The sequence below is a fragment of the Nipponia nippon genome, unplaced genomic scaffold (assembly GCF_047370975.1).
Source record: "Nipponia nippon isolate SJK-2023a ecotype South Korea unplaced genomic scaffold, ASM4737097v1 scaffold_4, whole genome shotgun sequence".
NCBI classification, from domain to species: Eukaryota; Metazoa; Chordata; class Aves; order Pelecaniformes; family Threskiornithidae; genus Nipponia; species Nipponia nippon.
This window is the reverse complement of record NW_028262358.1, coordinates 77,041,787-77,055,188: the sequence shown is the minus strand read 5'-3', so window position 1 is coordinate 77,055,188 and position 13,402 is coordinate 77,041,787. Positions and strand designations below refer to the sequence as shown.

The window sequence follows — 13,402 nt, the reverse complement described above, 5'->3', positions numbered from 1 at the left end:
GTATATTAACTTTTCCTACAAAAAATTATTGTGTTTTAGACAACTGGCAAACAAGAAAGTGAGGGAAAAACAAACAAACAAATCTAATTGCAAACCTCTCATCACACTGGGGAGTTGAAGAATTAGCAGTGAAACTGTGGAGCCTTTAATCTCCGAGTAGCTGGATTGAATACCAGGCTGACTGAAGGAAGTTACTCACTGTTTTCCTCCCATTTACTTAACCACTGATGTAACACGGATTTTCACTGGCAAGGCATCTATGTATTTCTGGTTTAGGTGGGTCGCCATGCTTTGACTTGTTAGGGTGGCCTTTATCAGTTTCTTTAGTGCTGGTCACAGCAGTCTGCACTGCCCGCCCCCATTTTCTTTCTCATTATGGCTCAACGTGGCCTTCTACTGTAAAAGAGAATAGGCAGACAAAAGCCAAAGTAGTCAGGTAGTGAAAAGGATGGGGATTAAAAAAAAAAAAGAATGTTACTTTATCAAGTGCCTGTATCTCCATCACTTAAAGAAATATAAAACAATACTTGAAACTCATCCAGCTTACCTTACTCATCTAATTATCCATCTATGATGTCTAAGATGAGTTTACAAGGAACAAGTAGGCTGCAAGCAAAGGTGCTTTGTGAGATCTCGCTCACTTCTGGATTCTCTCTGCAGGATGCCAGTGTGGCTGCAGAAAAAAGGGACGGAAGTTCATCGTGCAGTTGTTATTGCAAGAGATGAAACGGCAACGCAAAGAGTTGGTAAGGAGAGAGAGACAGAGCCAAGTTTCAGTGCACGTGGGGGCTGGAGACATTAAAGGTACCCTAAAGAGAATGAAAACAATGTTTTATAGTAAAGATGGCACAGTAGATGATACAGGTAAATGTGTGAGAAAGGGAAACCAGTTTAGAGCAGCGTGCCAACTGAAAAGGCAACACTGGAAGGGCTAGAAAAGGAGCTTCTGCTGCGTGAAAGATTAGTTTTCAGAGATGGGCTTTAGAGAAAGAGATGGTAGGATTTTTTGGTCACAGACTGGATGCAAGTAACAAGCTAGAGGAATTTCCTCCAGACTACGGACTAAGAAAAAAGAACATTTAAGCAGTTACAACACGTGTGACACTGGAAGAGGTGAATTAGCAGCCAGGGAGCTTTAGTGCATTATTCAAATGAATATGGACAAACTTAAAGGCGATGCTTACACGGGGACACTGTGTTTTCCCAGGCTGCATAAATATGCATAGAACACCACCCAGTCACCTTCTCGGTACACCTTGAAATAAGCAGCATAATTTACAAGGCCTGTGGTTCCAGCAAGCCAAATCTGCAGTGACAAGTAATCTGGCGAGATGTGCATTGCAGAATGTTAGTCAGAGCTACTCACAGGGCTAGAATGGCAACATGGTGCTCTTGCCTGTATTTTGAGATGCAACGAGTGTCAGCAAGTCTACTACTGTCACTTCACTGACCTTGCAGGAAAATAAAGGTAACAAAAAACCCTAGGCCACTGCCTAGGGAGGGAATTCCCGATTACAGATTCCAACATACAGGTCAAAAGCTGATAAGAATTTTCTCTCTGATCTGTCAAAACTAAAAGACTAATCTCCTTATGAGTGAATATCATAGGGAGTATATTGAAATACACAAAGTGAAAACCGTAAACAAGAGAGGAATTATCCTTCCTAGACAGGAGATGACTCCACTGAAAAAAATGAAGCAATTCTATGAGAATAGCCATGGCAAGAAGGATACATCTTGGTCAGACTAACTTCTCACCCAGACTTCAAAAGGATACACAGACCACCACTAATCTGCCGGACATGAATGATCACTGTTTCTTACCAAAGCTGAAGCTTAAGGAACATCCTCGTCAGATATACGTGTGGCCAGCCTGCGTTTGAGCAAAGCCTCTGGAGAGCACAGCCGGAGCTTGAGGCAGCTGTGAGAGGGAGCTATTCACTGCCATCTAATGGTAAACTGGAAGAAGAGAAAAATCAGACTGGTCTTCACCCCGTCGGAACGCTTTCGTTATAATTACAGTTTGATGTAATTGAAGTAGGACTAATGAATATTAACTTCATTTTTGCCTTTTTGGTCATTAAAAAATGCACTTAGTGACCCAGGCTGGGAGTTGCCAAGACCTCACACAACTGGACTACAAATCTTAAAGTCGAGGGCTTTCAGGGCCCTTCTTACTCTGTGGCGCGGAGGGAATCTGATGACAAGGAGACCCGTGCAACACTGAAGTTCCTCTGCAGTCCAGGGCTGAATGAATCCTGACAAAAACCTTGGTAAGGATCTGCTTTTGTGACCAAGACATAATAGTAGCATGATGTACCTTCTAACTAGTACAACTAGAACGGTCACCCGTGTAGCTGGACTAGGAAAAGAAGCAAGCATGACAGAGGTGATGTCTCTGTTTGGTGTTGCACAATGATGAGATAAATCAGATGCATGATGCCTATTTGTGACATCCAAGTTACATTTCCCCTACGACTGGAGAGGGACCTGTCTGAGTGCCACACTATTAACCTTCTGCAAACTGTACGACCTGCAGGAAAGGATACCGAGTGGTGAATTGATCACTTTCTGGTTTTGTAAGATGCCACTGTATCGTCATATTTGAAGAATATGAAAGACAGAGTGACTTTCGGCACGTTCTTTACCTTGCCTTTCAATATGAAGGTGCAATAAAGATGTATAATGCCAGACTAACCTAGAAAGGCACTAATACTTACATCTTTGCTTACTAAGAGTCAGTTATCTTCACCCTTAGCAAAGTTAGAATATGACTTTAATCCCACGTGAGACAAATCAAATTCTAAGAGCTCTGAAAAGAACGGGGTGTATGCAAAGCTAGGTTTGGGGGTTTTTTGTTGAGTTTTGTGTGTGGGTTTTTTCCCCCATAGAGGAGGTAGCATTTCTGCTTAGAGAATCCCCCCTGTTCAGACATTCATTTTCTGTTCTGACTCACTATGTGCCGCTATGAATGCAAGAAAGTTCCTTTTACCAACTTTTTTTTCCCTCAATAAGGATGAATGGATATTTTAAGGCATATGGGGGAAAACTGCTAAAAAGCTAACAGCTATATTCCCAACAGAAATTGGTCAGAATCTCACAGAACTGGACACTGGAACATTCAAAATCCATAAAGACATAAAGATGTTCATAGCTTCCTTCCCAGGGAGGTTTCTAAGGAAGGGAGATAGCTTTGCCAAGGAACTGCTCCATTACAAAATATCCCTGACATAAAAACTCCTCATTCAAACGTTTTATGATGAAGTTTATACAGATGTAAAATTAAGCAATCACTTGTAATGCCTGTGCTAATTGCACAGCTGCTGCGCAGCAGTAGCTCCACAGTTATATCACTTGCCATATTTGCTGATAATTTTCCAAGGGAGGACTGGTCTGTCAGGTGAGGTGACGGGCGTTTTAAAGTAGAACTTCAAAGTTAAGGAGCTCTTCCATCTGCCAGAATTACCCTGAACCTTGTACAGCCACTTACATCAGGGCAAGGTGCTGCCAGTCTGATGGTGTTGCATTTCGTACCCATTTTGTATGGACACAGAGGATTCCCCAAACGCTGAGCCATCGGAGCATTCAGAAGCACCAAGAGAGGTGCGGTTGGTGCATGGCAGAGGGAGAGCTGGGAGAAGGCAGAAGGAGGGATGGACCTCTCCTAGTTCCTGAGCTCCAAAGAGAAGGGGTTATGGATTACCACCGCTAATGGAGATGTGGAGTGAAAGAGGGAGACGTAATGTGAAGGCAAGTAACAAAGATAAGGACGGGGGAACCCAGGCCACAATGGGATTTGGATTAGATTGCCATCGTGGCCAAGCCTTTCAAATGAATCTGTGGTCAGGAAACTCTAACATCTGCTGGAGGCATTTCCCCAGTGAGAGGTTTCCACCGTTTTCTGTTTTGGGCATGTGGGCAGAGCCCGAGGGGCCGAAAACACCGGTTGGCCCTTGGCAATGAGGTCCAGGAGGCTTGGTCTCGTAGAGGCAAAATACCCCAACAGGTATTGCAAAGGGGAAGTCAGCGGTGTGTAAAATCAAAACGACGTTAAGAGCATTAACATCATTCCTCCCGAGCGCTTTGCCTGTGAGATCTGGAGATCAGCAGGGGCGGCGAGGGAGGGAAAGCCCTGCTGCCGAGGCACCCCCGCGGGCAAACCCGCCGTCTGCCGCTCCCGCACAGGCAAAACCAGCCGGCACGGAGAAAGCGCACGCTGGACAAAATAACGATGGGGGAAATTATAACGGGAAACAGCTCGGACAAATCTGGGGGCGGGGGGCAGACGGGCGGAGGAGGCGCTGGGAGCTCCCCCCGGCGACCTCCCGCCCCGGGGCTGAGGAGGGGGCGGCAGGGAAGTCGCTTCAGCCCGCCGCCTCCCGCCGTCCTCCCAGCTCCCTCCGGCCGCCGCTCCCAAACCGCCTCCAAACCCCTCCCGCGCCGGCGGGCACGGAGGGCGCAGGAAGGGAGAGGCGCCTCCGCTCCCTGCCCTCACCGTCCCGCCCCGGGGCGGGGAACCCCCCCGCCCGCAGCCGGTCCGCCGGGCCCCGGCAGAGGGCGCCGAGCCCGGGCTGAGGCGGCTCCGCCTCCGGCCTGCGAGCGGCGGCGCGGGGACGGCAGCGGCAGGCCCGGGCCCGAGGCGCCTGGAGGACGCAGGTAACCGCGCCTCGGCCGCGGTCCGCTGCGCCCCGGGCCTCGCCGCGCCTCCCCTCCGGCGGGGGCGGGCAGCGGCGGGCCCCGCCGCGGCACCAAGGTCGCGGGGGCCGGCGTGGTTCCCCCGGGCGGCGGGGGTGGGCGGTGGCCAGGCCTGCGCGCCGCGGCCTCCGCTGGGGGCAGCGGCCAGAGCAAGCCGGGGCTCCCCGGGCCCTCCGTCCGCGGCGGGTCCGCCGCCGAGGGCCCCAGGGGCGGCTCAGGGACCGACCCCGGGGCGGGGGATCTGCGGCCGTTGTCCTGGCTGCGTGCTTTTGAGCGGGCTTCCAGCCTCCGGCGGCGTGCAGCCTTGGCGGGGGGAGCCTGTCCCCGTCCGGGCTTCGGGAGGGGAAGGGGCCGCCCTTCGGACCCGGGGCTGCCCCGCCGCCGCTGGCTCCCGCCGGCCAGCGCCGGGCAAAGTAAGGTGGAGCACTAAAAATAAGCAATAATAATTCTTTGCGCGTTCAAATAACTGTTCGAGGAATTTGCCCCCGAACTGAGGAGAGGCGCAAGTCTTATCTGAGGATTGCACCGTCCTAAATTTTAAACTGTATGTCACATATTTTAAGTTCACGTATTTAAATAAATAAAAAAAAAAAGCCAAGGGTTATTTTTGTATGGCAAATAATTGCGCTTATTGGTCAGGGCTTTTTCCCAACCACAAGAAAAACCCCTCGTTCAGATTTCGGCAGAGTTCACTTGGCTGCAGGGAAACAAGCTCCCGTCTCATGAAGTCTCACATGTTTCTACACGTATAAGACCATAATAAAAGCCAGTGCTCCACCTAGCTAGGAAGGACTGTAAATCAATTTCTAAGAGTGTCGAAAGACATCTGGGGTTTTTTTGGGGTGTTTCCACCTACTTGTCCCGGGTTAGAGATGGCTCCAGAAAGGAGCAGTGCCGGGGAGCTTGCACGCGAGGCTGTTCTTGCTGGCGTCGGTCCTGTTGCAGTACGTGGAGCAGTGTTATTTCTCCTCAGCTCTGCCATGGTGCTGTTTGCCGTTTGGAGGAACAGGGGGGGAACGTTGTGCAGCATTCTGCCATGCAGGAGTGTTGTGGTCTGAGCAGAGACCAAAGTTAAGCAGCTTTCGGCTCTGCTGGGTTTACTTGCTTGCGGTGTTGAGCAAGCTGCTTTTATTGAGACTAAGTCATGATAAATGTAGGTCTCCCTATGCTTTTTATGACATAGTTAACTTTGTTTCTGTGTCTTCTGTGAATTGTATTTCAGATGTAGGGAGGAAAATGCCACGAATATGTTTGGATAGTTAATATGAAACGTCAGAAAAGGAATTATGAACGGAGTATCCCACTGGGGTTTTTGGTGTTTGTTTTTCTGGTGTGTTAGCTCTTTGTAATGGCGGACAGTGTATGAGAAAGGCAGAACGTAAAGCCAGTACAGCCTTGTGCTTTTAGATGATGCATTGCTCTATAGGGAACTAGGTAATCATCTTTTTGTAGTAACTCTTACGCCATACCTGTGGAAATCCTTCCAATAGTCAAAGCAGTTGCTCATTTTTACACATGAATGTTTGTTTTATTTTAGGGGTATGCTATGACTGGCTTCAGACTCCCCATCACGACTTTTAGAAAACTAAATGTCTGGTTTGGACTGTGGGAGAAATTCCCCTCTAATAAACTGTATCTCTCGTGGAGGAGAAGCATATTCTGTAGCTGTCAAGTAAGCACCGTAAACTACAGAAGGTGTTTCAGCTTTTCCCCAGTAAAACTCTGTGCACTAAGACTTTCTCCAGAGCATATTTCGGTACTTTCTCTGCGGAACAAAAGCAACAAAAGCTCTAAAAGGAACAGACAAACCGTACAAGAAGAAGAGGAAGAAGAGGATGAAGATGAAGAGGAAAGCGATTTGGAAGATGAATTTGAAAATGATCCCAACGTAGTAAAAGATTACAAGGATCTTGAAAAAGTAGTGCAGTCTCTTCGATATGATGTGATCATGAAAGCTGGTCTAGACATTGCCAGAAAGTAAGTATGGAAGAAACAACTTGCTGATGAGAAAGATGTCATGTATCTGAAAGTTTAGTTTTGATACCCTTTTATTGCTGGAATAACTCAGTATTTGGGATTTCTTTTGATGTAGCTGTTTTGACTGTCTAAAAATACGTTTTGGATGTATGGGTGTTCTTGTTTGTTCTACCTTATCTCCCTTAACACAGCCCGTTTTCTGCTTTTTGCTGTCTGCAATATTTCTAAGATTGCTGAGGAGGCATTTTCTATCAATTACTATTTATTTAAAGTGAAGAAACCACAAAATCCTGTACTAAGTAATAGAGAAAGATCTGACTTGAGATTGAGGGAGTAAAATAATACTTAATGACTGTAGAAATAGGTGAGGGTAAGTATAAACTTAACAAACTAGGTCAACCAGGTAAATCTGCACTCTATAAACATATCGCAACGTTTGATCTAACGCAACCTACAGAAGCCTTATATTGCAATGTTGTTAGAACAGAATATTAGTATAACTTGATCAGTTAAAAATTATTAAACTGGCTGGCGCAGGACAGGGGCTGTTACTCCTTGGTATACAGGAGACAGGTCTTTAGAAACGGCTTTTTCTTGCTTGCACCTGTGGCACAGAGCAACTGTACTCTATTATTTCATTTCATATATATGAAAGACTTTTTCTTTACTTCCAGTTCAAGTCTGTCCTGACCTTTAAAGGTATCCTTTATGTGCAAATTAGAGCTGTGGAAATGTGCCTTGCACATGAATGTTGTTCTGTTGTATCTGCAAAGAAACAATCGCATTTGGTCTGCTGCACACTGTAAATGCAATAAAACCTTGTTTTTCTTCAGTAAAGTAGAAGATGCATTCTACAATAATGAACTCAGGCTGAATGGAGAAAAACTATGGAAGAAAAGTAGAACTGTAAGACTTTTTAAAATTTAAATCTTTTAATACAGTACAAGAAAATAACTAAGGCATGACCTCTTCTCCCTCCTTTTACTTGGGTCAGAAAAGCTAACCACTAAATCGCTCCGCAAAGGTGAATGAATAGCATGGCTAACACCACTTCCAGCTTTGTGCGTGTGATGAGTTCCCTGGGTAAGACATTATTCCCTAAGGCAGACGGGAGCCGTGTGGTACGAGAGAGTAAAAACAGGCTGAAAGGCAGGAGAAGGCAGGTGGCAGCAAGGACGGAGCTTTGCAAGTTGCTGAAGGAACTGCTGAGAGATGTGAGGTTGATGGAGTAGGAATGATTAAATCTTGGTGGAGCAGGCACATGATTAAAGAAAGTTTGATGATGGAAAGGGATTGAAACTGAGGTAGCTCAGGAGAGGTTACTGTACCTGTAACAGAGCACACAGGAACACGGTTAGGAGAAGAGCCGGAAGGGTTGCAGGCCATACTGTTTGACAACAGAGCTCAGCAGAACGGTGACAAACATACTTCTACCCACCCTTTATGTGAGGGTGTTCCCAGGTGGTGGTTACTGTCATCAAAGGGCAATAAGAAGAGAAGTTATAATTCCTGATCCCCTAAAGTTAAGGCTGGTTTTTGAGAGGCATGCTGCTTTTGTGACTTTTGAAAGAAGCACAAGCAGTTGACCAGGATTCTGTTCTTTAAAACACTTTAAACTGTTTTAAAGGCAGAAGGGAGAGCTTTGCATTTTGCTGCTGTGTGTTGTCTGTGTTGATACAAAAAGATTGGCAGGAAAGACCCTTCAGGAAAAAATTACATTACACCTTTTTCACAGAGTTAGGTGTCGGTTGTAGAACAGGAAGGGTAAAGCTCTTGGCAGAGAAGGCCATGAGACGTTTCATTGCTTATTGCCAGGGCTTTCCTAGAAGTTCATAGCTAGAGGGTCCATAATGGGTCTAGTATTGCCTGCCCTCCTGCTCCTGTGAGACAGAATAGTAAATGGAAAGAAAGGAACAAAACTAAAATTGGACATAGGCTGCGGGGATTTGGTTTCCCCAGGGAGTGTTTATAATCACTCATCTTCTTTTTCTGTTTCCAGGTGAAGGTTGGTGACACGCTGGATCTCATAGTAGGTGAAGATAAAGAAACAGGAACTGCTGTAGTTATGCGGGTAGCCTTAAAAAAAGTATCTAACAAAACTGAAAGTGAAAAATACAAAGTAATTTTGAGGCGCTGGAAAAACTTAAAAGTGCCCAAACAAGATGTGCTTAAGTAACAGTGGCTTGCATGTGGCAGCATAAGATTTTTGCAGAAAACCATATTTGTTGTTAAATATGAATTTTGGTTAAACAAAATTACAGTACCCTTTTTTAAGGGCTTGTCTCAGAATGTTATCTCCCTCTGCTGTGTACATCAATATTCATGCAATAAGCCCGTCACGTTTTGCTGTTAGTTTTCTTTCATGATACTGTGGGATAAAAGATCCAACCCTTACATTTCCAGGCAGTTTCCTTACAGATGTTACAAATAATGAACCAATAAAGACTAATTTGATCACTGTTTAATTGCTGTCTAATTTTGTTAATGAGAAAGGTTACATGAAAGCTGACATCACAACAAGCAGAACTGCTTTCTTAGTTTTCTCTCTAGATTCGTGAGGTAGTTAGGGATAATAGGGATAAAACCCCCAACTATGTAAAATTGCTTCCTTTTTCATTATCCGTTTGATCTTGGTTAACAATACCAACTCTGTGCTTACATACACCGCTGCTAGACCAAGAATACAGAAGGATACTGATCACAGCTGCGTATTTCTAAGCAGGAAACGTCACGGTGACAGAGAATGAATCATGGCAGCGATACTCTGCTCTCCTGGAGAAGGCAGATCGGTGAGGAGATGCGTGTCGTACTGCTGATTTTTACCGTTGAAGTAACCGTGTAGAGGACAATGAAATCTCAGTTTGTAACATACTCATTTCAGGGTGGCATTTAAGAGAGTATTTAATACTTAGGTGGTGTAAAGATCTCAGGAAAGGTCAGACCATACTGTGATGAAAAGCTCATGTCTGTATTGCTACAGGAAAATACTGTCGCTTAGGACAGGCATCTCAGGAGTCACCTCTCACACTTGTAATGTTGAACATACCCTTCTCCCAACACAAGCAACTTGTTGGATGGAACGGCAGTGCAAACAGAATTTTTATTCTGTTTATATATATTCAGGCAGCCACATGCAGGTGTGTGTCTACAGGAAAGCTGGCCAGTAGGAGCAGGTAGTTACTGTTCACCCAGTCCATGGTCTGCTCCCTGCCTGGTCTGGAGAGCCCAGAGGGAAGAAGATAGCCCAGAAGAGGCAGCAGGAGCGTATTCCAGGACCCTTTTTCTTTGGTGTTCCTGAAATCTGAATGGGCAGTCAAGAAACCGTTGCTCACAAAGCAAACCTAGCGCTCTGGTTAAGCATCAGGCTATCGGGTACACATAAAAGCTCTGGTAAAGTGACGACTGGATTTCCGCTGCAGAAGATGTCTGGGAGGTGAGAGGAAGGAACAGTGCTCCCCTGGGTAGGAGCATGTGGGAGCCGCTGGGCTCAGCTGCCAACAGCTACTCAATGACTGCGTTTAAGCAGGCTGTACCTGCTGCTGTCCACAGCTGAGTGCGGGATTTAAAATAAGTTTTAGCTTGCTTCAGGCATAGCTACGAATCTGTGCTGTTTGAGGCTTTTTTTTTTATGACTGTGTAGATGTTTAAAGATGCAGATAAATGTCTAGTTACTGGTTTAGAGGCATAGTGACCTTTTAAAAAATTGGTTCTTAAGAGGACATGATCCTGGAAAGCTTTCCTAGGGGATTTTGGTGATCCTTATGCTGCAGAAATGAAGGGATTCAGCATAGCAAGCACCCAGAGGAACATGGCAGGCTGTACTTCACTGTGGGCATCGCTGTCTCTGCTGTATTTGTTGGAGCTTGCGCCAAGTGCAATGGAAATAAAGAGATGAGATGCATCCTCTGTTCCCCAATTCCATGCAGCATTGCTATTCTAAGCGGCTCCCGCAATCTCCGGGGATGCTGAGAGAAATGAGCAGAAAGACGTGCTACGAGGAATATGTCTGTGAGCCCCAGCTGTTGGTCAGCAGCCATTCGTTACCTGTCAAGTGCTTATCAGCATGTACCGTCGCATTGCCTGTGACCTCCAGCAGTAGTAGCTTACACGCCAGAGCTTACAGGGCCGGAATAGGACCCCACTCCTCAGGAATGCTTTGGGGCTTGGGGATAGCCAAGGTACAGGTGCAAAGAAATGAACTTTCTGAAAGGGTCTGTTCTGCCTAAGATAAAACGAAGAGCAACAAAAAAGCCAGCACCTGCCTGGCATCCAAGTCGCATCCCTGAAAGCCGTTGACATAAGAAAGAGCACAGGCAGGGTAATTTCTTGAGTTGGACAGAATATGAATACAACATTAGGCCAAAACCTTAGATTTGAACTTCTGGGAAAGCCTATTGGGAAGTAAAGTAGACAAGAGCTTGCAATAAAGACCTAGCTCACTCCTAGTGATGACAGGGAGAGGCTTTTTACGAGGGCCTGTAGTGACAGAACAAGGGGCAATGGTTTTAAAGTGAAAGAGGGTAGATGTAGATTGGATATAAGGAAGAAATTTTTTACAGTGAGGGTGGTGAGGCACTGGAAGAGGTTTCCCAGAGAAGCTGTGGGTGCCCCATCCCTGGAAGTGTTCAGGGCCAGGTTGGCTGGGGTTTGAGCAACCTGGTCTGGTGGAAGGTGTCCCTGCCCGTGGCAGGGGGGTTGGAACCAGATGATTTTTAAGGTCTCTTCCAACCCAAACCATTCTATGATTCTTTGACTGCCACCAAAAACCAGGTCTTCACTGACAGACAGAGGTGGAAACAGGCTTTCATAGGTTTTAAATGTTGATCCACTAGCGGCATCAGCAAAGTAAAGGAAAAGAAAGGCAGACTTCCTAAGGAGTCTCGTGATGGGTGAGAGCAGCCTCTGTGGATTCAGGATTGAAATGGTTGGAGGGAGAACTGTACCCGTTGGCTTCAGAAAAGAAAGCTTCAGTCACAGGCAGGGTGATCTCAGAGGAAAACCATGACAGCAGGAAGGTGAGCAGCTGTTCCGCTCGACTACGTTGATCTGTCCTGGATAAGCTTCTCTATTGATCAGACCTTTTTACTGGGGCCTGGCATCGCTGAGCAGGTTGCGCTTGTTCCTGCAGCCTTTAAACATTCCCCTGCAGCCTTTAAACATTCCGACTGTGAGCTGAAGAAAGGCAAGGCTTGGTTAAGGACTGACGCGAGTGCCGGGCGAGCAGAGCCAGCATGCGTTCTGGCAGGTGTAGGAACAGGCAGATCACAGCCATAGTTTTTGCTGGACCTTCAGGGGGCTTTTAGACAGGGTAGGCTCACACACAGACTGTGTGTATGTAAAGCACATGTAAACTTATCTGGGAATCAGCTGTGCACCTTCCCTTCATCAGCCATGAATTTAAGGTGATGGAGTCCAGCTGATAACATGGTCAAGTGTCTGGTCAGGTGACACGGCAAAGTATTAAGAAGTGGTCAAACAAAAGTTCTAACCATCTCTTCCCAAAACAGCAAACCTGCCACTAGTTAGCTACCAAATCTCCAGGGCCACTGAGAACTGAATGGTGGGAGACACAGCGATGCTTTTCCTCCTGCCCAGAGTTCAGGGTATGGAGAGTGAATTGGGTGAGCGATCGCCGCTTCTGCCCTTCTGTCACTGCTGTCACGAATTTCCTGCTCCAGGACATGGGCATCTGCCATTCTTGGGCTGCGTGGTGGAGGAACTACACGAAAGGGCTTCCTCGCGGAGATACTGCTGAGCGGTCAGAAAGGGAGGTTTGGATGGCTTGAGAAGTGGCTGACCAGTTCACTGGAGGCTGCCCAGATGACTTTGCCGTCCAAGCCACCTCTGCATTAACCACAGACGAATCCAACCTTACGCTGGTTGTCAGGCACGGAGCCCAGAACAGCCGGCCTTGCACAGAGGGATGACCTGATCCAGAAGACTTTGCCCGGTCCTGTAAGAGGCAGGCACCGCCAGGCTGTGGGGACAGGACCCAGTTGTCGCTGGCGCAGCACGCAGCATTATCTGACAGCTTCGCGCGTTCCACCCGCCGCAGGAGCGCCGTTACACGCTGCAGCATCTGCTGCGCGTGGGCCAGCCCGCGTTACGGAGCAGGGCGCGGGAGGCTCCTGTGAAGGAATAGCGGGGAATTGCTCACACAGGGGTTGGACTCAGGTCTGCCAGAAGAGTCAGCCTGGGCAACTAAAGCAGGCACATAGCGACACTCCTGAAGAGGTTTGAGTTCTGCTGCCTACAGATCAGCACAGAGATACTCTGACCCCTCTGGCCCCCTAAAATGATAGGCAATTCTTTTTTCCATAGAACAGAAAAGCACCAAAGTGTTTCTGGGGTTTGGTTTGGGTTTGGTTTGTTTCTTGAGGTTGTTCTTTTTCTGTAATGGCATGTCAGAACAGGGCAGTCTACCTTCAGCACCCACCAAACTACAGTGCGCAACAGGCTGTGCAGGCCAATTGCGGTGGTCATTCTACGATGGCCTGCATGGGGGACAGCATGCAAAAGGAGAGTGTGTGGGAGACATGAAATCTGAGTACTGCTGAAGCTAAACAATTCTTCAGTTTTCAGCACTTGCGTATTCAATGCACATATAGACAAGCACTTCAAGGAGACCCTGGGTTTTCTTAGTTCTTGGAACAAGGAGAGCTAGGGAGCAAGAAAGACAAGGTACAGCATTACATGACATAAACCCAAACTCCTAGGTTTTATGCAAGGG

At 47.0% G+C, this 13,402-nt stretch overlaps 1 protein-coding gene across 1 annotated transcript; it reads left to right on the top strand.

Moving 5' to 3' along the window:
• The first annotated feature begins 4,525 nt into the window (after window positions 1–4,525).
• On the top strand, window positions 4,526–9,137 carry MTRES1 (mitochondrial transcription rescue factor 1). The gene is made up of 4 exons (XM_087775440.1): window positions 4,526–4,656; window positions 6,233–6,672; window positions 7,506–7,578; window positions 8,672–9,137. Exons 2-4 carry the CDS (start codon window positions 6,242–6,244, stop codon window positions 8,846–8,848), a joined length of 681 nt encoding a protein of 226 aa, XP_087631566.1. The 5' UTR covers window positions 4,526–4,656; window positions 6,233–6,241; the 3' UTR covers window positions 8,849–9,137.
• Window positions 9,138–13,402: the final 4,265 nt, after the last annotated feature.

Bases quoted from the DNA above. Each gene is read 5' to 3' on its own strand.
- MTRES1 (XM_087775440.1), top strand. From the start codon at position 6,242: ATGACTGGCTTCAGACTCCCCATCACGACTTTTAGAAAACTAAATGTC. The intron at 6,673-7,505 runs GTAAGTATGGAA...GTTTTTCTTCAG, and splicing joins GGTCTAGACATTGCCAGAAA to TAAAGTAGAAGATGCATTCT. The intron at 7,579-8,671 runs GTAAGACTTTTT...TTCTGTTTCCAG, and splicing joins TATGGAAGAAAAGTAGAACT to GTGAAGGTTGGTGACACGCT.